The sequence below is a fragment of the Physcomitrium patens genome, chromosome 6 (genome assembly GCF_059467195.1).
Source record: "Physcomitrium patens ecotype Gransden chromosome 6, ASM5946719v1, whole genome shotgun sequence".
NCBI lineage: Eukaryota > Viridiplantae > Streptophyta > Bryopsida > Funariales > Funariaceae > Physcomitrium > Physcomitrium patens.
In genome coordinates this window covers 21,075,762-21,099,515 of record NC_143415.1, presented here as the reverse complement: position 1 = coordinate 21,099,515, position 23,754 = coordinate 21,075,762, and the positions used below count along the sequence as shown (strand labels likewise).

Genomic DNA, 23,754 nt, shown 5'->3' with positions numbered 1-23,754 from the left:
ACTTTTAGAAGATTTTAAGCATATATTTAGAATAAACGACCTCCAAATGGATCTAATAGGCTTTTCAAAAATTTCAAAAACTATTATATAACAAAAATCAAAATTCTTAAGTCCAAGTCAAAGTAGCTATATCTTTTAAACTATGAACTTGTATAAGAAAATAATTACACTGTTAAAATTCAAAATATCATAAATAAGAGAATAGATCAAGTCAAAATCCAAAAATAGTAATGCCTAAAAATCAAAAATATTATTATAATTTTAAATATTAAATTTTTAAACTATAAATAGAAGGATATATCAAGTCAAAATCTAAAAATATTTAGGTCTTAAAATTAGAAACATCTTTGTATTTCTAAATTCTAAATCCTAAACTTGATTTGTTTATGATAAGGTGGTACATAAACATGTAAATGGAGTGATGTTGAAGAAAATCAATAGTAGTACATATTAGAAGAAAGATAGAATGTATGAAAATCATGTTGGAGGAGCTTACCACTTCATTCAAGAATATGGTTCGAATTGGCATAACCTTGTATAATCCATTGCATAAACTTAGAACATAGATAATATAGTATTAATCATATATACATATAATATATTCAAAAATAATATAAATATAATATTTTATAATTATATACATATAATCTAATATTTATTATTATAGTATTTAAAAGTTTTTATATATTTATTATATATTTTATTTTTATTTTTATATATTAATTAAAGGTAAAATTTATTATTTTAAAAACCTCATATTTCCTAAATTATAAACTTATTCAAGATATCAAATATACCATTAGAATCAAAAGAATGATAAATAGGGAGATATGTCAAATAAAAACTTCAAAAAAACAAAGTATAAAAAAAATCAATAAAAAATTGTATCAAGTCAAATGTCTTATATTTCAAAATTAAAAAATATATATAGGTTTTTAAGTCTACCACTAGATTCTTAAATTCTTATTCATATGAAAAGTTGATTAAAAATTTAAAATGATCAAACAGTTAATATCTAAAAATATATGTACATTTAAAAAACTTCAAGTATGTATTTAGATTGGATGACTTTTAAATGGATCTAATAAGCTTTTCAAAATTTTCAAAAATCTTTATATGACAAAAGTCAAAATCTTAAAGTCCAAGTTAAAGTAGCTATATCTTCTAAACTTAGAACTTGTGTAGGAAAATAATTACACCATAGAAATTCTAGATACCTAAATCATGGAGGGAAAGAGATATAAGTTAGGTCAAAATCTAAACATAATAAGGTCCAAAATTGGAGACATCCTTATAATTCTAAATTCTAAATCTTAAATCCTAAGTCTAATCACCGTTTTAATCTTAAACTCTAAATCCCTAAATCCTTAATCCTAATACTTTTTTTTGTTTTATTATTTGACATTATATGGATTTTTAAAATATTTCTTATAAATACCTTCATCCATGATTTATTTAAGTTTATCTTTAGATTTTTATAAATAGCTCATAACATCTTTGAAAAATTATTATTTTTAATAATATCTATATAAAATATTTACACTTTCTTCTTGAAGGATCTTTTCTATCACAAAATATGCTATAATTTTTATTAGCTTTGATTTTTTTTTACTAATATTTTTAATAATTGCCCATTTTTTTCAACTTTTAAAAAATCATTTAAAGATTTTTTATTCTTCATGCAATTTCATCAACACTCATTCTTATTTTTTTCTAATGTAGCTATTGGAGGTTGATCAATAGATATGAATTTTATATTAGGTATTTTTACCTTAAATTCCTGCATTTATTTTAAATACCAACAAATTTTTTTTTAAATAAAAAGTCATATTTTCTATTATAATTCTTTAAAATTTTTTAATAATCTTTTATATTCTTCTTTATCTTCAAATAAAATTTCTAACTTAACTTATAGCTTTCTATTGGTGTTTTTAAAAAAAAATCTCTACTTAATTTAGTTCTAATATTTACTTTTTTTAAAATAAACAAGGTTATTTCTTTTCAAGTTTTTTTAATAATTTTATAGCTTAAAGATATTTTTTAGACTATTCATGTCATTCAAAAAAAAATTGTAATATAATTATTATTTTATAAAAAATGATTTTTCTTTAATGTTTGATAAAATTCCATCATCTTCAAAAATATTCTATAATGAATATTTTGTTTTATTCTATTCTATTTTAATTCTTTAGAATAAAACCAAATTTAAATAATTAAACCATTTTCTTCTAAAAAAAGCTTCATCTCTATTTTTAAATAATATCATAACTATTTTGTCATAAATTTGTCTTTGCATTGGTCAATATTGTCAACTACTACTTATAAAGACTTATTTATCAAACCTATTTTTTTGCAATTCTTTTTGTGTTATTGTATAAATAAATGAATAAATAAATATATATACTTGCAAAGTTAGAATTATATATATATATATATAGCTTACTATCAATAAGTACCTCACTTACAACTTTACTAAAAATTCTACTTGAAGTTTCATCTATAGCTTTACTTTCAATCATCTTGCCTTCCTTCTTTATAACTCAAATAAACAAAGAAAAAAAATAAAATACCTTTTATTATAGCTATTCACATTAGATTCACCGAATATATTATATTATGTAAAAAATTAACCTAAAAATGCAGTAGCCATCTACTTGTTGAAGAATTTTGATCTTACTTTGAAAATAGATTTATAATACAAAAAATGCATAAGGTATTTTAAAATATATTTTTTGCAATTAAAAACAACTTAAGTGAGCTACTAATCATATTAAGTATATTTTATCAACCTTAAAAAAATCCTATGTATATCTTATTATACTCTAGTGAATTTCAAATAAACCTTAAATAATCTTTAATTACTGTAATTAAATTCTAAAGAAATCCTAATAAATCCATAGAAATCTCTAAAAATAAAAAAATAAAAAAATAAAAAATAAACTATAAAAAATATTGAATAATTATAAAATTTTATTTTAAATTTAAAATATTAATTATTATTAAATCAACCATTGATTTGATTTATTATTTTTTAAAAAATAAACATAATTTTAAAAAAATTAAAATTACCAAGTAAGAAAAAAAAAATTAATTCACTTAGATATGAAGTTCTTTTATTTTCTAGCTTTAATGTGAGTCTTCCAACGTCAATATTTTTTCATTTTCACCATTTAATTCCTTTTAATATTTATATAATTTTTTAATTAAAGTCAAATTTTTTCTCACAAAAAATAATCTCAATCTAATAAGCACATTACTCAAAATTATATAAATTTTTATTAATTTTTAAAATCTAATATTTGTTTAAATTTTAACAACCTTTGATCTAATTGTTTAATTAAGCTTATATTCACAATACACATTTAAAACAACTAATTTCACGAATATACAAAATTTCATCTGTTGATCTACTACAAAACTTACAAAATTTTTAAAATGTAATCTTTTTTTAATTCTATACAAAAACAAAGTCACCTAAAGCAACCTTAATTTTGCAAAGCACTTCCAAAGTCATTATCTATTCAAATCATAGAAAGAAATACTTAAAAAACTCTATCAAGTCTACTCACAAGCTTTACTTTTCAATCAAAAAAAGAAAAAGAATTGAGACTTGCCATAAGTCCAAGGTTTTATTTTTTGGGATTTGATTTCAATCTTGGTTCTCACTTGGTCTTCTTAGGGTATTAACTTAAGGATCTTTTGGGTTATTTTTGCTAAAATCTACTTTTATTTTCACCAAAAGTTACATACAATATTATTTTTTCTAATCCACTTTGTTTTATCTTGTTCATGGCCTTCCAAAGTAAGTAGAAGTCATTCTTACAAAAGAAACAAAATCAATGCTAAATATTTTACTACTTCCCTATCTTTAATCTATATTTTTTAAAATAGTTTGACGCTATATTTTAAGTTCTTTTGTGATATGTATATATATATATATATATATATATATATATATATTATTTTTTATCCAAAAGCTATGTTACAATAAAACATTGGAACTTAAGAAAATCAAATTTTAGGGCTAATAATTCCATTTTATGTCTTCTTAATAAATTAACTTGTATGTGCCTTGGTAGCAATTAATATATTAGATTCCAATCTAGTCCAATCAATGAAAAGTTATATATTACTAATCATCTAATGTGTCTTACATTTTGTCAATGATATGCTTAACTTTTGCAGACAACAATCAGCATGCAGTTCATGCAAAAAATTACATAGTAATTTAAATCAATTCAAGTTTTTTAGTTAATTATTAATACTATTATTGGATGAAATAATATTTTTTTGACATTACATTTACTATTTAATGAAAAAATAAAACATATGTATATATAATACTAAGTATGATGTAAGGTTTTAAAATCATTCATGTTTATATATATTAATACTTTAGAAAATTTATTGTTGATTATAGTGTATCTTTTGTGATTTATACATTGCAATTAACCACTTGCCAAACATACTTTTATATTTTCAATGCATTATTTGGAAAAAGTAACAATAACATACACACATGGTAGTTACGTTGTTAGGTGATTATACTATGAAGGTTTTGTTTAATACTACAGATAGAATGCTAACAATATTTGTGTCGGTCTTGGATGAAGACACGGTGCAGCTAATCGTCCATAATGTGCGTCGCCGTGGGTATGATCATCCATGACTGTAACAGTCATCCATCCTGTTTCATTCGAGCGAAAACGCCAACAGCCCGCTGTTCCTCCTCCTCCTTCGCCTGTTGCTTGCTGCTCGTCTTCCGCCTTCACTTCTGCTCCACTCTTTCGCACCTTCATCGCATCACCCGTCTCTGCATCCCTGTTTGCTTGCCCCCTCCTTCTTTCCAGTGGACTCTGCAATCCTTGTCCCAGGGCTTTTTTCATTTCTACGTCTTCTTTGCTCAACTCCTCCAAGATGCGCGCCTCCTTGAGACCCAGCGATCCTGCTGCGTCGCCTGCAGTTGAGCGCGTGGTCAGTCTTCCTCCTGCTCCTCTTTATTCTCATTCTAGGGTTGCGCCACTACACCGTCTTTCTCATATTTGAAGCGTGTGAATGGCCCCACTCCGTCACTCTCAGACCAATCGTTCCAGGTTTAGGGTTCTATCACCAGCTACAGAATTTCAGGGTTCGGATGCCAAAACAATTCTCAAATCATTGCATATGTAGTTTTTTTAACGCAATGCCCAAACCATTTGAAAGCCCTCGTGGAGGATATCCATATCACGATCTGACCCCTTCTGTGGCATCCACTATATCAAAGCTGCAGTGGCGACTTTATGGCTTCGGTGTCAATGAATGCAAATTAGATCATGCTCTGCGGCTTTGGAATTTTTCCAATTGTCGTATGTTTTCTAGCTTTCTCACCAACCTCCTCGCCAGGTCGTTAGATATTCCCGAAGGTGGTGTGTCTAGGATAGTTCTCTGTAGGCGATCTGCTACATCTCTGTACTAATCGGTGTAGTTTTTACGAGAAGGTGCGCGTGTGCATTGTATCATGTTGTTGAAAGTGGTTGATAACTCTTGATGATGTAGGGACCAGTATTTCGTCGGGAACGATTGTTCTCGGTAAGTCTGATGAATGCTAGAATATGTTGGTAATCTGATTCAGAATGCAGAGCTTTTCACATTGACATACGGAGCCATTGTGCGTCAACTCCTCACTGACTATGAAGAGATTGATGAGGTTAACAAGCAGCTTGACACCATGTAAGATTTCTCCCATATACTTCAGCTTGCTAAGCATTGTCGTTTCTAACTGTAGATAAGGCAGCTGCGAGGGTTTTCTGTGAATGGCGGTTTGAGTGTCGTCATGGAGACGCCTTTCGAATTTTCAGGTCTCAGAGTCATAGTGTTATGTGTCCGACATTGATATCTTTGCAGGGGCTACAACATCGGTGCTCGTCTTGTAGATGATTTCTTGGCGAAAGCGAACATCACAAAGTGTACAGACTTCAGAGAGACTGCAGATGTCATTGCTAAGGTATCGTGAGTTTCATTTTGTGGGTTCAAGGTCTAGGGAATGGTCACTATCGCAAAAAATTATTGTCAAGCTTAGAGGTTTCTTTGTGAGGCCCCTAATTGCTAACGTAGCTTGTTACGGGTTCAAGAGGCCACGATGGCATTTGTATTGGACTGTTTCTGAAGTCATTCATTTTTTAGTCTATTCAGCATTGAGCAACCTTTCCTGTGTTAGCTTAACACTATTGCTTGCATCGTTAAGGTGGGGTTCAAGATGTTTTTGAATGTTACTGCCACGGTGGCCAATTGGAGTTCAGACAACATGGAGTGCAGCCTGATTTTGGACGACAACCCTCTTGTGGACTTTGTTGAGCTGCCTGAAACTTGCCAGGGTTTAAGCTACTGCAACATTTTGTGCGGGGTGCTGCGTGGGGCCTTAGAGATGGTGAGCTTATAATTGAACAGAAAGCTGGTGTTGGAGTGCATGCCTGATTTTTGTTTCTGTGTTTTAGGTGCTGCATTACTTACTGAGAAGATTTCTATTTATTGCTGCTCACTTTTCATTTCAAATTTGAATTTTCACTCTTTTGTTTCATTTGGAGGAAGTTTCTGACTATTGTTTTGCAGGTATCAATGCGTACGGAAGTGAAATTTGTGAAGGACATGTTGCGTGGAGACGATGCGTTTGAGATCCGATTGAAGCTCCTTGAGCATGTACCGGAAGAGTATCCTTACAAGAATGACGAGTAGTTTACCATTGATGGGTTTAGCTTAGATGTTCCTATTATGTAGTCAGCCTTGTGTGTCAACGCCTTGTAGTTAAGGATTCCAACGACATAGCTACAATAACACTTTTCAAATTATATGATTATTACAATTACTTTTTCGATTAACCCACTAAGCTAATTTTTGGAATTGCTGAAAATTAACCTCGTAACAAGATTTTGTAGCATTTTGTAATCAACATAATCCTTGAAATAATCAAGTAAAAGCCTATAATAAAAATGTATGCACATTATATGTTAATCATTGTAACCTTTTACATTCATTGTAAATTCATCACACGATCTGTTGGACTACAACATTTTTCGTTTTTCAAACTGAGTAGGAAATCTTTTGTGTTGTTCTACTGTTGTAAACCTTGGCTCATCCAATGCTTTAAAAGTAAATGTATTTCTTTGTGCCCTTAACATATAAACTGTAAGGTGTGTTTGATCAATGTTGTTTTAGATGCTTGGTGAAAGATTATTTCGTCAATTGAGCAGTACTAAGACTTAATAACTTAATTAGAACAGGTTTTGAACCTTAAACCCTGAACTATAACCTGGCCGCAACGAGCTCTGAGATTACAGCATGGCACTGTTTCAAAACATGCGGATTATTTTGGTAACGATGACAATGAAAACCCATCATCAATAGCATGCTCGGAAAAATTCGTTACACAGATGTTTCATCGATTGGAAGTTCATTTGATCAATTGGAGATACGCAGGTGAACACAGTCTACACAATGACAGCAAGTGCACATAGGAAAAATCTAGTTTTAAAATAACCCCATAATTTAAGGGTCAGGTTGATATCATTCACACTTTCAATCCAGACGGCCAAAATCTTGGGGTACGTCCGAAAAAAAATATACATTCCTATACATCTCAGTGGAAATTATAGCTGAGAACACCAATGGTAAAAATGATGGCGCAGAAGAAAAAAAATGGGTTTATCCAGCAAGTACACACGTCTATTTCACAAAATATGACCACCTCATTGGTCCTCCTTGGTATCTTCACGAAGTACAACCTTCAAAGCCCGAGCACTTAATCGAGTGAGTAAACCACGTCCAATCTCATTCGCCATGCCTGCGAGGTTTGGCGAGTTAAATAGACGTTGGAGCTCAGGGACGGTTCGATCGAATTGCTCTCTGGTACGATCGATTTGCTTCCGTACACCATCGACTCCTTCTTGAACGGAATTGAAAAAATCTACAGGAATGTCCCATGGTGCTTGTCCTCTTTGCTGCTCTGGTTCTCTCTGAGTTGGAATCTCACTTTTGGCAGATGACGATGCAGCAGTATCTCCAATTCCTTGCAAGAGAAGGGCTCGTTGCAAGGCTTGTCGTTCAGACAACTTCAGTGGAATAGCTCTATCGACTAGAGCCTCCGCCTCTTCACGGGAGATTCGCATGATGCCAGCAATTGAGGCTGCAGCGGAACGAGTTGCATTTATGCCAACAGCTTCTATAATAGGGATGAGGTCATTTACAAGCGCCCCACGGACCCCATAAGCCTGCGCAGTTCAATCTGATGAGCATCAAAATTGTTCGTATGGATTTCAGTTTTCACACGCTCTAGATCATGCACTTGCAGTATTATTCCACGCAACATGCTGGCAAGTCTTGCAAAACAACAATACCAACAATATTAATAAATAATAATAATAATAATAATAATACTAACTCGGTAAACCAAGTGGTATAGACGCATAAAATAAAAGACCGTGAAAATGAGACAATCTGTAATGGAGGGGAACAATGGAAGATGACTAAGTTTCACCTTTTGCTCCGAAACAAGCCAATGCAAGAAAGACCAAAGTTGCTCTTCACGGATCCCTCCAACTTTACGTCCCTCTTTGATAAGATCTTCAAGTCTAGCCCACCTGCACAATCGCAAAGATTACTTTGCTCACCACGAAAGCACGCATATAGCTATTGATAATTTGACACATCTTGTGAACGCTTCTGAAAGAAAATGATACAATCCTCGCACTCATAAAAGTATGAGCGAAATACGCATTTCTACTATTTAGATTATAATTTAAATAAAGAATATATGTGGATTTTTTTTTAACCTAAAAGATCCGTTTTGGATCAAGAATTCTTCCAACGCCCCGCGAAGTTCTTCAGCTTCATCTGTTAGTAGACGCTTTGCGATATAAGGATATGCCCTCGCTATCAGCTGCAGGCACCACCAAAACCGACTCAAACTTCAGCATGGCAGTAAAATCTAGACATATTTAAACATCATGCACACAAAATATCTAAGACTGCATAAGAAAGCCATATTGAAGAGCAGCATGTTCAGTTTCAAATTGAGGAATCTTATTTGCGGCTTCTGCATGTAAACTCAATTTAAAGATAGCACGAATTGGAACAGTAATCAAATCGGCGCTTCCAATTGTCAACATAATGATTCATGATTTTCATATGAGCAAATGTAGACCAACTCAAGCATAGAATGGCAAAAATATTCAACAAAGAAACTGAGATACAAACCCTGTATGAAGGATCTGAGCGCATGGCGATCCCTTCTAACACTGTCAGTGAGCGCGCAATCAATGCATAATACGCAGGCACCTTAAACGGAAATTGATACAGTACTTCGGCAAGCCCATCTATCACTGACTGCACACGACTCGTGAAACGTTGTTTTGAGTGAGGTACTCTCAAAGAATAACAAGCAACTTGCTATGTTTCAAATGTGGAAAAATCACTCAAACACATGCATACGGACACTGAAAAAGTGGTAACTGGAAATCAAACGAAGTTGCAGCTACAGTAAGTGTTACCTAAACTTGGATTCAATGTTCCAAAATAAGTTAAGAAGAAAACTGCTACGAAGAAAAATAATTCATATCTCTGAAATTAGGTGAAATTAACGTTTGAAAGGAAAAATTGTACAAAACAAGTCAATAAAATGCACAACGTACCTTCAGGTTAAATTCTGAGACCGATTTATTGAGTACATCGTCAAAGAAATTGGCAAGCTCCGGCACAAGAGGTGCCACATCTACACTCTGCAGGCACACATGTATAAAATCCATTCAAGCTGTTGATTCCACATATTATCATTAACGGCATCCAAGATGAGATGTTGAATTAAGTATGTCAAAGCAACCTAGCAAAACTCCAGAGCTGCAACAATTGTTTACACATCAGTTCTATTATTGATACTTACAGAGTCTAGGAAGCCAAGGGTATAGTAGTCTCGAGCCATTGCACCGTATTCACGGTTCACAAGGTGGACAACGTGTGCCATAATTCCGTACCTGCATTTCAAAATCACAACACGCTTTTCCTTAATATGCAGTCGCAGAACGTGGGACAGCACTTGACCACTCGTATGTGTTCAACTTGAAAAAAGTCATCTTAAAAGTATCTACTTCAGAAACTTAGAGATGGATATTTTGCTACTACCACAAAGAGCACGTTAAGAAGATGTAAATACATCTAATTATGTTAATAAATAAGTTGAGGATACAATAAAAGAATGTCGAAGTTCAGATCCTTCATGAGGAGGTTCGTAAGAGGATTAAAAAGAGCAGTGGCAAACCAAATTTCAGCCTTCTCTGACGTAGAAGGTTCAGGTTTCGACGTCATAACTTTCATAACGACCTCAACTAGCTTCTACATCACAGAACGATGCGCCATTCTGCTTCACAAAAAAATGCAAACAATGCTAAACTCCACAATCTATTTTCCAAGTTAAACGTTGCGAATAACCTTGCGGAAAGTGGAGCTTCACTCATCATCCCAAAGTCCAGATACACGAGCTCGCCTGCCCGAGTAGCGAGAATGTTCCCAGGATGAGGGTCAGCATGAAAATATCCTGGACAGAAAGCAAAAGAGCCCAAGTTATATTGCGTAAAACATGAATAAAAACTACATTGAAAGCACCATGGCACAAAAACATTGGAACATTGAGAACCATTGCAAGCATTCTCGTCAAATTGCAAGTATCTTGTATGGCACCTTAGTTTGATTCTAGTCGTAACAAGGAAGCCTAAGGATAAGGTAGCTATTCTCCACCCATTTCAGTGGAAAAATTGTTCTCAGTATCATTCGTTGATTATAACCGATGAGAATTTCTGAATTAGAGTGGACTACTGAAGTACATCAATAACCTGAGCATTCAACCTGTTGGTAATTACGTCACCGGTTAAACCGTTTCTGGCTAGAACCATTTCGATGGACTTGAGGATCATTTAGGACAGCACATGGATCAGAGTAGAAAGTCTGTAATCAGCAAACACAAATTGTCTGTGACTTACCATGCTCTAGTAGCTGGCGCATCGTGCAATCTACGCCCAAATCAACAAAATCTACAGCTTTCATTCCATAACCACGAAGACCACGCTCATCTGTGAGTTTGACTCCTTCTATCCACTCCATGGTTAAAACTCTTCGTGATCTGTTGCCAGCAAAATAATGCATAAGACCAACTAAAATAGGGATAGGGCATTTGATAATCTTGAATAATTTGCATCTTAATGTTAGAAATTGCATAGTTGATATAAAAAATATACTTACGTAAACTCCCAATGTATTTTTGGAACCCGTATGCGTGGAAGACTACCATACAGGGAATCAAAGTGTTCTGCGTTGCGACCTTCCTGTGATTATCAAAGATTTTTCATTAGGAGTCTGTGAACAGTCATGTATAGGAAAATCTGTTCAGTTCTCGAACTCTCTAACAAGGAAAAAAAAGATCTGTCAGCATATCCATCACAGTAGAAATTCAAATTATAAAACCAAGATATCTGGTACTTTTCCATTAGAATTTCAAGAACACATAGGCTGTTCTGAACCCGCATTTCTTTTCAAGAGCATGCACGTAAACTTGATTAAGGAAGTTGGCATGTACAACTATAGAGTAATACATCTGTACCTTGATGTAATCAAGTTCCGCAAAAAGACGGCTAGCAAACTCGTCCACGATATCTACCAGACGAGTAGACCTCGAAATTTCCGTATTTGCATCAGCCCAAGCGGCTGCTTTTCGCACTGAAACAGATCGAACAATTTATGATAAGTAGCTCATTTTTGTTTTTAGCTTATCTCTCTTATTTTTATATTTTACTTTTCATTCAACTTTTTGAAGTGTTGTGTGTTAAAATCACAAAACAATAAAAAAACCAAAACATTACAAGCCTGTAGTCTTCAAAGTAATAAGACTTCCAAATGCAGTTTGAAAGATCTGACTAGCTTATAAATGCACTTTTCTTTGATCTACAGAGAACTGTAAGTGTGATATGTATCAAAATAATGAGGGTATAGCTACATGAACAAAGTTAGTCTAATCTCCATATCTGTCGCCGAAGCATCTTTCAACATGCCACAGCATAATTATAGAATACACTGCACGAATACTTCAGAAGAACCTGCAAGAAAAACGATTTCTTTGTGTACGAATATGTACCGAGAAACATATCCAGAGCAATGCTGTCACCAATGCCGGGTCTTTGAACCTGAGCACCAACCATACAAACTCGATCGTGATCTTCACTTCCAAATTCTACTCAAACTTCGAAAAAGATTCTCGAATCTTAAATTGCATAAGAGTCAAATATACGCAAAGACGCAAAGTCACCAACAAGGAAAGATTTTAGCTTCCTGGTGTACTTGGTCTAAATTTTAAATGGAAATATGTACATATGTATATCTTGTTGAAGGGAATTTAGAGGTGAATATCTACCTTGACAGCCACAAGTTCTCCAGTAGAGCGTAAACGTGCCTTGTAAACCTGAAATATAGAAGTCCTTTACTAAACGTTTTTGAAAATAAGGCAGCTATTCAAAAAATAACAAGTGAAAATCCTTCTTCTTCTCCATTCGACACAATGCTAAAATCTTCAAGAAATACAACTGCTTATGTATAGATATAGTTTAGGGATTTCAAGTTATACAAAAACATTTTTTTTTTGTGCTTCCACATCTACAGAGGAAACATTGTTCTCAGTACAAATGAAGTAGTGTAATTGAAGGTACTAGATTGGTCAATGGATAATCAAAGTCAAATAATTATGTTGGAGTTTGACTATAAGTTTGTTTCTATCCTCTTTTAGAAGATCAGGATGTGTACAAAAGATGGAGGAATCACAAGAAAACATATTGTCATACCTGACCCAAGCTCGCTGCTGCAACAGGCTCCAGAGAGATTTCAGTAAAGACGTCCTCCAACTGATTCAAAAACAGCCACCACAACTAAAAATAAGGAAGCCTGTAAGGGATTCACTGAGCAACACGTCACTATGATAAACTACTGTAGACAGGATAAAAAGTGCTAATTATTAACACAATTCTTATAGCACAGACACAGGGAGTAAACTGGCTACTACCGGAACACCAAGTTCCTCTTTTATCAAGGCAAATGCAATTGGAGTTGGGAAGGAAGGAATTCTATCCTGCACAAGAGGCATAACAAAAGAAAGAAGTTGCGTTAGTTACTTCCAGGGTTGATGAGTAGAAATCGATAAAAAAGACCAAGCACTCAAGATCCAGATCACCTCCGAATAGAAGATAAAGTCTCTATCAAAGCATACTCGCGAATCTGTTAAGGTTCTAAAAGAACCCAAAGAAACTTATCCACACATCACAAGAAAACAGACTCAGTACAAGATCGGCATTTCCTACAAATTGCAAGAATGCAATGCGTGGCTAACTTTTACCTGCAACCCAGAGAACTCATCGAGGTATTCTTGTGGGCAAATATCAGGCCTCACGGAGAGAGATTGCCCCACCTGCTAGACGACAACATTTCGAAACGCCAATTTCCGTAAAAATATATAACAAATCACCAGAGCTATTTGACGTTAGAAATGACAACAAAGCTAGATAAATGAATAAAATTGCAAACTCGAATAAGGAAAAGAGTTTCGTACAAAAGACGACTGAATGACCTGAGAGCGCTATTTTAAGAATGCAAGGCAGTAGTCGTTATGTAAATGAGTAAACATCTACAAACTTAAATATTTCAAATTGTTTTGAGTCTAAAGAAATGTTACTGTTAGGCAAGCCAATTCTGATAGGAACTCCACTAATACACTGAGCATCAAGTAATAAAACACACAAGGATAATATCAATCAGTATCAAATGCCGACAAAACATAGTGACGCAACGTTTTCCACATGAAGAAACCTAAGAAACGCACTCCGTCATCGTCTAAGGTCACAATAAGGCAGTTTTGACCTTGACGAAAGACGGACCAAGATGGCAGAGTATTTGGCGTAGTTCACGAGCACGTTGCAGCCTGCGCTGACTATTCTGCACTCCCAGCTATTTTTCAAACCCAACAAGGACAATTAGAACATCTGCAGTTTTTGCGTCTTGTACAAAGTGAGGCAGCAAGTAAAGCTAAGGATTAACTCCGGTGGTTTAAAATTAGAAAGTATAATAAGCAAGACAGTAGATAATCGTATTTAATCAATGCCTGCCAACGTACCATCAAACCCAACCAGAGATAGCAGGATTCGTAAGTGGATAAAATTACGAATTGAACAAGCGAATACATAAAAAAAAAAAAAAAAAAAAAAAAAAACCTGCTTATCAAGTAGAACATTTGCAGCGAATAGTCCAAGATTTTTCATTATGCTAAACGCCCGTGCACGCACTCGACCTGGCTGTTCTGCCATCATATCTGCTAATCTGTCTGGGTCATAGCTGCGATCCAGAAAAAACACCTTAGCTGCGATCACAAGAGTTCACGCTTAATCTAGCTTGTGCAAATACAAGCTAGAACTATATGTTTCAGGCCATATATTATCGTGAAAGTTCAAAGGCACACAAGCAATATGCTCTAACATTGAAGACAACATTCATTTTTATGAAAAAACCACCCAAAGCGAAAATGGAACAAAACTATGAGACTATTAAATTGAACTAGCTAAACATCCCACCCAATTGAAAGGTCGATTGCAGTAGGAAAATGCAGTAAATTAAAAAAGAAAGGAACAACTCACCATAAACGAGTGCGCTAATGTGGACATGGACTCCAAGCAAGCTAATATTTAATCTTAAAAATAAAAAATCGTTGCTAAGATATTAACATTAGTATTGCTGGTTGCATTTGTTTTAAAAAAAATTACCTCTGTGCAAATTCTCGAGCAACACTAGGTTTCAACTCCAGCATCTCAACCTGCAAAGAAACCCTAAACCATGTCAAGTAATAAGAAATAGTTTCAAGATGCAACCGGTAATATTCCAAACTTCGACACTTCAAATGCCTTAAGAATTTAGTTGAGGGAAATAATACAAGTACAAAACAGAAGGAGATGATTAGTGGAAGGATAGTCAACTTTTCCTTGAAGTGGGTAAAATCGAATTACACATGTTTGCACGGAAGATTCAGGGTACAGCACAAAATTACCCAGCCTTTGAGAGCTTTCTCACCACCTGGCCAACCCTTTGACCAGTCATCCAATTTGCCAGGCGAACTTTTTCCTACTTTTCTGAACTCGTTCTGGCTTTCCCCCAGAACCTGTAAAAGGAATTCCCATCAATGCTCATCAGCTCATGTGTGAAATATGCCTCGATCATTGCCGTAATGCTCAAGGACTCCATGAGCAGAACTAACCTCTAAAAACGCACTGGAATGTATGGTACGTTAGTACATGTTCTAGAATGCGTATCGACTCCAACAGCACGTAAATATATTCGTGTAATTCATTCGTATCGAAAGCCTATGCTATATTGATTTCAACAGACTTAAAGATCATACAGTCTCAAAAGTGGAGTACCTGTGAAACAGGACGTGTACTTGACCTCCTGTCACCTGTTTCCTTCTGTTTTGTAGCCTTCAAAGGCCTGATAGGCGTTACGGTTGCGGAGATCCTTACATACTTCAACAAGCTATGGTTTCGATTGATCATATTGGGTTCCACATTGAAACTAAGCTTCCTGGTCTTCTCTACAGGAGAATTTGCACCGAAAATATCTCGACCAGAGCTCCGGTTGCGCACTCGAGAGTGACAACCAGATAAAACCCTGTCAGAAGATATCGCTTTCGACTGTACCGCATTATCATGACTCTGGAGCATACGATACCTCGGGGAAGAGACAATTGCCAAGCAGGTGCTTCCATCCATGTTAGATATGTTCTCTGTAACCTAGAAAATATGGATTATGAGGCGTCACACGACCCTGCCTAAATCACACATGTGAACGAGAGTGACTCGATAAAAACTCTATTTGAAGAAGATTGTAAAATGACCTGCAAAACAAGGACATGCCGTACGTAATGAGAAATTCAATTTCGGTAATCAGCAATGCAAAAAATAGAGCATGGCATTTAAACGTACCATAGGATTCTAAGCTGCACTTGCAACAGGTTTTTAACAGATCGTAATGCCAGCAGAGCAGAGATTCAGCTAGTTGCAAATTTTAATCGTTAGGTAATGTAATCTTCTGTAGGAAGTACAGTTTGTATGGAGCTTTAAAGTGTAGCACCGACATCTTATTCGAGCAACTACACCTTTAGTTTGTATGTGGAAGTAACGTGTCCTATCGCCCAAACACTAAATCTAACTGTATCCCAATATCAGATAGCCCTGCCGACAGGTCAATGACAATAACCCATGGTTCATGGATGTTCATTCTATTCAAGTCACAAAACTAATGGAGCTCACCACAACAGAGCCTTGAGCCCCAGTTTGTGCACTCCAGTCCATCAATTCAATTCGCATTCAGACATACTAACAGACTTCTATTTCGTGACCCATCATGCTCCTTCTTCGACAATTGTTACATCACTTCTTTGCTGAGAACCTGCGACCCCATCACTGTGATGGTCGCCGTTGTTATGATGCGAATTGAAACTTGAACAAACTACAGCTCAAAGGCAATCTTCAACATTGAGACAAAATTTCAACTACTGAAATCATATGGTGATCTCGTGACTATATAATTCTACTCAATTTTGCACTCGAAGAACTCACGGCCGAAGTGAATTCCACATTGAGTTAAACGGTAGATTGATTTTATTAAAGTCACACCGCTCCCTCTGTAGTTTGATTAGGCTTTACTCAACCACTGTATCGCGTAACCTTTAAGTTAGCGACCGTTAAACCGTAGAAAATAATGTATCCAATATGACTAAAAGAAAACGAAATCCTGCGCATACATTTCGCCCCTCCCAATTTCATCAAAAAAAATAAATAAAGAAGAAGAAGAAGAGGAAGAGGGCACTCTTAATTCACAATATTTAATCACACGTCGAATCCCGCAGCTCGAAGCAGCACCACATCGCCTAGAAATTCAATGCTCAACATTCATGCAATCCTGTTCTCAGACAACTCATACCAGCGCTAGTAGACATTTACTCCAGCGCCACTCACTGCTCGATCCACCACGTCCCGCGCTCTCAAACTTTTCCAACAATGAATCGAAGGCAACCTCGATTCTCAAAGATATCAGGCCGAATCTTCTACGATATCGGGTTAGCGAGCAAGGGAACAATCTAGGCTCGCGCGACTCCCGGGGAACGGAGGCGAAATGGCGTCCCGAAATGGCTTGAGAACGGACGGGGAAGAGAGGGGAGCAATCACAAGGGGGAAGACGAAGAGCAAGAGGAGGGGGACGGAGGAGGGGGGCGGGGGGGGGGGGGACAACAGCGGGAGAAAAATGTGAGGACCACAAATCAGTCACTTACTAGTGAGTCAGTCACTCACAAGCAAAGTGAGTTCTGGTGGCGTCCTCATCCATTTCCCACTACTTTAAAAAAAGAATAAAAGATAAACACAAACAAACCGAAATTCAAAGCAGGAGGAGCAACGTGGCACTTATGGCCACGTAGCTCACATCCCCCATGCCCACCCACCCCACTCGGTCGGATTTTTCTTTGTTAGCACTCATATCTGCTCTCCCCTCAAGCGCTCTGTTCCCGTGCACGCCAGCCACGGCCCTCGGACCCGAAAAGCGGAGGTCGAATGGGGCCCTTCCTCGGCGCCCCTAAAGCCAAAGTGAGTGTTCCACCCTCATGGATGTTGCAGCTCCACAAATTAACCACCCAACCCCCCCCCCCCTCCCTCATTTGTATAGATGGCTTCATCCTGCAACCCTCGCCCTCTTTGTCGCTGGGTAATCCTTACTTTCATTCATGCTCCATCATTAGATTTTCTTCAAAACCACACAAATATATATATATATATATATATATATACAAATAATCTAGTTACACATATACACACACAGTTTATTTATTTCAATAAAGTTTATATTTAAAAACTTTTTCAACCAGAATAGGAGGGGGGGATAATTACAAAACAAAACAGAAAAGAAAACTAGAGAAGAACATAAATCCTGTAACAGTTCACCTTCATGGTGCTAAATATGCTGCAAATTCAATTTGAAAAATATTAGTGTGTATACTTTTTGACACAGTTTTATTATGCAAGTTTGAACAATTATTGATTAGGATATGTGAAAATAAACTAATTAAACACTATATATATATATATATATATCCATTGGATATAGATACATGCAAAAAACGGTTTGATGAAGCAAAAAACATGCTTTCAAATTAAATTAATTAAACTTACACCTGAGCCATTCTTTGAAAATATATATTTAAATATATGCAAACATTTATTTTGTGTCCACATAGAGATATAAACTACTCACAACAAAATTCATGTTCAAGTTTAACAATTTAAACAACACATTGGGATAAAAAAAAACATATCATGTAACATAAAGTGATATTAATCATGTAATATAAAATATTATATTACAATATTTGGTAATTCCTCTCAATTATAATGAATAAATATTTATTTTAATATTTCAAACTTTCAAAAAAATTAAATTTAGATTTGTTCAAACATCATCAATATTTGAAAAATAATTTATGATTTGACAATTAAAATTTGTGTTATTAGTATTAAAAATTATAAAAAAATCACTAAAATAAGGTACATGCATAGAAACTATAGTAATATTGATGCTTTAAAAACATTATATTTCAAAATTTTCATACACAACAATAAAGTAATCTACAAATAAAACACAAAAAACTTAACAAAATATCTATGATAAGGTGTCACAAGGTCTTATTAGGTATTGTCTTATTTGCAAATGCACTCTACACTTGGCTATGCAAGATAAAGTTGTGTTTTACAAGTATCCAAGAAATCTTAATAGATTTCTTTCATATAAGAACAATGTAATTCGAATTTTAATTTAAAAGTACTGAAAGCCAATACAAAGTGGTCAAAAATATTCTTCTCAATAATTTGAACTATACACAAATTTTAATTTCCTTATTACTTTCATAATTAGATAATTTTGATTTCTCTTTGCAAGTCCTAATCCTAATTAGTAAGCTTCAGCAAGCTATAATTTCTAATTTGACCATCCACTTGGTACAAAATTTTGCATACAAATGCAACTATAAGTCTTCTATATGCTTAAAAAAATTTAATTTAATCCAACTTATAAATTATAAAAAAAACATCCAAAAAACCATACTAATGTCACTTTGCTACCAACTTGAAAGTTGATGTAGATATTCCAATAGCAATTTATTCTTTTCCAACTATTAACTTCAACTCAAAATTGGTGTGTAGCTTGATCTTTAAGTGTCCTAATACTATGCCAAATTTCACTTTGTTTCAATTAATAGATCTTTAAATATCATAGAAACCCTACCCAATTCCAAACTACCAACTTTTGATACCAAAAACTAGATATCTCTCAACCATACTATTAGATTAATATAAAAATTTATGCATACTTAGCACACACAATCAACCAAGCATTGACAAATTTTGAACCTTAGATGTGACATCAATTTCACGAACTAGCCAAGAGTACTAGCCTTAATTATATTGCATAAATTCAAAGTCACCAATACAAACCTTGATTTTGAAGAACAATTACAAAGTCATCTCAAATACTATGAAAATAAGTCTTATGCTTCTAAAACAAGCTTGAAGCTAGCTCTCCAATTCTACTTGTTGATCTCCAAATACCTCCATACTTTGGCCTAAGTAGGCAACTTAATAGCTGGAGGTCTGAATTCAATCTTATTCTACAAACGATCATCCCTTACATATCAATCCAATCTATTGTAGGAATTTTTTAGCTTGATCTTACCTTCAATTTAATCTTAATATCAAAGGCAATAAAAGAGTTTTTAGACCGTAGAAGGTAAAATTACTAATCAACCTTTAATCTACAAGCTATTAAGATAAGAAAATATACTAAAGAGCTTTTATAAAAGCCATGTTTAAATGTCTTGAATTATAATTGAATCAAGATGATTAAAAATTAATTAAAATTATATTTTTAATTATATTTTTATTATATAATTATATTTTAGTATGTTAATAGATATAATCAATAATAATTATTATTTAAGTATAAAAGATTAAAAATAAATAATTAAAAGTAAATAATTATTGATAATATCCTATAGATGAATTTTTTAGAAGCTTTATAAATATGGATTTTATTTTATATGTGCCTGAAAATAAATGATATGTTGAAAACTTTATAAATAACTTAAATTTTGATAAATAATTTTACAAATCTTTTGCCACAAGATTATCAAATTTTCAAAAGTCAAAATTATTAAGACTTAGATGATAATTATAATTAGTTTTAAAAATACATATTTATTGAATACAATAATATGTTATGTTATTATAAGAAAATTCTATAAGTAACAAAAGAATTGTCAAATCATCTTTATAGTAGTTGATTGTATATCTCAGATACTATTCTAAAATTTCATTTACTTGTATATTTTAATTATCAAATTGAAGACGAAAAGTCAAAGATAATTTTATATTCAACCTCAATATCTTTAAAATTATTTTTTAAATCCTTTTTTATATTAAGTCTCTTTATTAGATATAATATGTCTTAACAATCTATAATAGAAATAAATATTTTCTAAAAACAATTTAGTTATTACTTCACTTATGATATATTTTGTATATGATATGAAGTATGCAAATTTAGAAAAAAAAATCTAATGTCACAAATATAGAGTCATAAATATTTGTAGTTGAAAAAATTGTGATAAAATCCATGGATATAGAAGGCTATGGTTGTTTTGATGTAATTTGTAGTTAAACAAGTCTACAAAGCTGATATCAAGGAATTTTTTATCTAAAATAAGTATTACATGATTGTACCAATTCTTCTACTTCTCTCCACATTTAAAACAATCAAATATCTCTCAAAAATATTTTTGAGATCCTATTGTTTTCAAAATATCATGTAATTAGGAAGTTGTGACAAGATTGAAGAGCTTATTATTATGCTTAATTTTTTGGAACATATAAGTATTTTCCAAAATAGAGTAGATTTTTTTTGAATTCAAACTTAAAAGAATTGAGGATGCAGTTGACTGAATTTGGTCGAAAATATTGAATCAATAGTGAACTTTGATTTCATTATTCAAAGATGAAATTATTTTAATTTCAACAAGATTATTTATTGTTAATTTAAAGTCGTATTTCCTTTTGATTGGCACAAGATAATAACATGTAGGAAAAGCATTTAAAAAACATAGTTATTTTTTTGGCCAATAAGTAATACTAAATACAAATCTTAACAAAAGCATGTTGTAATAGGTTTGCCAACAATTCAAAATATGTCATGACATAAAGTATTTGAAGTTCATGTGATTTATACAAATAGTGAGTAGACTAAAAGAGTCTTCTTAATAATAATGTTAACTATGAAGTTAATCTATAATGGTAATAAGTTCTTTGTCATAGATCTTGTAGGTTATTTTGAACATTTGAATTTTATTTTAATGAAAAGCTTGATTGAAGTTTATTATTTACTCTTATTTTTAATAATACTACTTATTATGTAGAGTTAAATACAACTTTTTATATAAAAGTTTTTTTATAAAAATGACATGATATTAGATTAGAACAAAAATAAAAGTTATCTTCAAAGCTTCAAATGCTCTAATAGATTATTTATTTTACTTAAGTTTGTCTTTACATGTCAAATGCATAAGTAGAGCTGAAATTTTAGAAAAGTTTTTAATAAAATTCTAATAATTACTTGCAACTCTCAAAAAACATTAGAAATCTATTACAATTCTTAAAATCTTGCAATTTATGATTTTTTGAGCTTTCTTAGGATCCATCATGAGGCCATTATTTGAAGCAATGCATCTTAAAAAATCAATTATATTGATATAAATTAGATATTTTTTTATAAGTATATATAATTTTTAATTTTTAAATTTGTATAATATATGCCAAAGATAAAGATATTCTTGTGTTTTTATTAAAGTATATTATAATATTTATAAATAATATATGAAAAAAATATTTAAATATTTTTTTAAAAAATATAATGCTTAAAGGATATTTTAGTATAATGAAAGTAATATGATTAATTGTAGATGTTGAAGTACCTCCAATCATCTCTATATCTTTACTTCATATTAATCTTGTTGCTTCTAGTAGTAGTAAATTGAGTTGATACATTGCAAGCATTAGCTCTTTCATTTTCTTTTGCATATGTGTCGTTATATTTTTTAATTCAAAAAATTCTACAATAATAACACAATGAAAAAATATCTAATGTCATTGAACATAAATAAAGAAAATTTAAAGAATAATATCAATTTAGAAGTAAATCATCTATAATTTCTAATATGCTTATATTTCATTAAAAGAAAGAAGTAATCTATTCTTAATTAAGAAAAGACAAAGCCTTGATATTATAAGTATATTCTTATCAATCCAATAAGATAAAAATTTGAAGAATATAAATAACCAAGTGAGAGGTTTTTTTAAAAAAATTACAAAAAACAAATGTATAATTAAGAAGAAACTTTGATGATTATTGCCAAAGATTAAAAAACTAAAAGTCTTTGAAATTAGACTAAAAGCAAAAAAATGATGATAAAAATAAAAAAGGCCTAATTTTTGTTTCTATCTATAATATTTAACTAATAGCTATGTGGTGTTATTTTATTAGACTTCTAACATGTATCTTACTTTTGAGACATGTATTCCATTTTTAAGACAAGTTTTTTATATGGATGCCACATGTCAAGTTTGTATTGGAAGTGGCTAATATGTACGTAACATAGTCAACTTATTAGTTAAGTATTTAATTTAGTAATTACCAATAAATATGTGTGAAAGAAAATTTGTGTCTATGAAGCTATTGAAAAGATTGTTTATAAAATATTATCAAATAAACATACTTCTATCTACTTCTATACATTCACATCATCTAAGTAATAATTGGAACAAATATGTACGTTTGTGATATTGACTTGAAAAGAAAAATTTGAATATAATATAGAAATCAAAATAATATTTGAAGCTTTCAAAAAGAATTTCAACAATCTCGATTTTATATTATTTTGATTTTTCTAAGATATTATTGATGGTATTGCATGCATTAGATTTTTTTTTGGATGTAATATTATTACAAATAGGAATAGACTTCAAACTTTATCTTGTAGTTTTTTATTCAATTTTTTTTTTCAATAGATGAGATTAATTATGAGATCCATAATAAAAATATACATATATATAATTTTAGTTTTATTTCAAGAATAAGGTATTATCTAAAAGGTTCTACTAATTAAATAATTATTTATAAAAATCAAAATAATCTTAAGTAATTTCTATCTATATATACTTTAAATTATTTCTAAGATTATTAAAGCATGTTTTTATTAAGATTTGTATTTAATATCACTAATTAGCTAAAAAAAGAAGAATGTTTGGCTTGTGTAATTTTTAAATTCTTTAATCTTATACCAAAGGAATGCAACTTTTGATTATCAATAATATATTCTTTTGAAGTCAAAGAAATTTAATCTTTGAGCATTGAAATCAACATTGACTGTTGATTCAATTTATCTTGATTAATTTTATTCACGAATGTCCTCAAATCTTTTGATTCATGATGTTAAAAATAATACTTCTAAATTTCATGATATTTATCGATTAAAATTTTTAAAAATAACTACTCTATATTGAGCAATATTTACATGCTCTAGAAGGTGAAGGACAATTATAAGTTTCTCAAGTT

The 23,754-nt window shown here is 32.2% G+C and overlaps 2 protein-coding genes across 3 annotated transcripts; one reads left to right on the top strand and one right to left on the bottom strand.

Annotated features, from left to right (window-relative positions):
• The first annotated feature begins 4,775 nt into the window (after positions 1-4,775).
• LOC112283479 (uncharacterized) lies at positions 4,776-6,854 on the top strand. Its single transcript, XM_024522171.3, has 5 exons — positions 4,776-4,974; positions 5,612-5,709; positions 5,884-5,983; positions 6,224-6,406; positions 6,589-6,854. Exons 1-5 carry the CDS (start codon positions 4,918-4,920, stop codon positions 6,709-6,711), a joined length of 561 nt encoding a protein of 186 aa, XP_024377939.3. The 5' UTR covers positions 4,776-4,917; the 3' UTR covers positions 6,712-6,854.
• A 644-nt stretch (positions 6,855-7,498) lies between these two features.
• On the bottom strand, positions 7,499-17,383 carry LOC112283478 (protein ACTIVITY OF BC1 COMPLEX KINASE 3, chloroplastic). Of its 2 annotated transcripts, none has more exons than XM_024522169.3 (21): positions 17,029-17,383; positions 15,468-15,940; positions 15,098-15,208; positions 14,817-14,866; positions 14,271-14,391; positions 13,921-14,007; positions 13,400-13,471; positions 13,070-13,135; positions 12,852-12,911; positions 12,428-12,475; positions 12,152-12,200; positions 11,621-11,736; positions 11,263-11,345; positions 11,004-11,143; positions 10,456-10,561; positions 9,911-10,001; positions 9,663-9,749; positions 9,229-9,357; positions 8,805-8,911; positions 8,510-8,612; positions 7,499-8,243 (listed from the first exon to the last, which is right to left on the bottom strand). In XM_024522169.3, the coding sequence occupies exons 2-21, from the start codon at positions 15,813-15,815 to the stop codon at positions 7,722-7,724; spliced, it is 2,496 nt and encodes an 831-aa protein (XP_024377937.1). In that variant the 5' UTR covers positions 15,816-15,940; positions 17,029-17,383; the 3' UTR covers positions 7,499-7,721. The 2 variants fall into 2 exon arrangements, with proteins under 2 accessions (XP_024377937.1, XP_024377938.1); XM_024522170.3 differs by having other exon boundaries at positions 8,141-8,342; positions 17,029-17,325.
• Positions 17,384-23,754: the final 6,371 nt, after the last annotated feature.

What these genes read in the sequence shown, in the direction of transcription:
- LOC112283478 (XM_024522169.3), bottom strand. Translation starts at nt 15,815, where the DNA reads ATGGATGGAAGCACCTGCTTGGCAATTGTCTCTTCCCCGAGGTATCGT. An exon ending in ATGAGTTCTCTGGGTTGCAG is followed by an intron (nt 13,136 to 13,399) that starts GTAAAAGTTAGC and finishes CCTCTTGTGCAG; the next exon opens with GATAGAATTCCTTCCTTCCC. An exon ending in AAGAGGAACTTGGTGTTCCG is followed by an intron (nt 12,912 to 13,069) that starts GTAGTAGCCAGT and finishes TTTTTGAATCAG; the next exon opens with TTGGAGGACGTCTTTACTGA.
- LOC112283479 (XM_024522171.3), top strand. Translation starts at nt 4,918, where the DNA reads ATGCGCGCCTCCTTGAGACCCAGCGATCCTGCTGCGTCGCCTGCAGTT. An exon ending in CTGCAGATGTCATTGCTAAG is followed by an intron (nt 5,984 to 6,223) that starts GTATCGTGAGTT and finishes TGCATCGTTAAG; the next exon opens with GTGGGGTTCAAGATGTTTTT. An exon ending in TGCGTGGGGCCTTAGAGATG is followed by an intron (nt 6,407 to 6,588) that starts GTGAGCTTATAA and finishes ATTGTTTTGCAG; the next exon opens with GTATCAATGCGTACGGAAGT.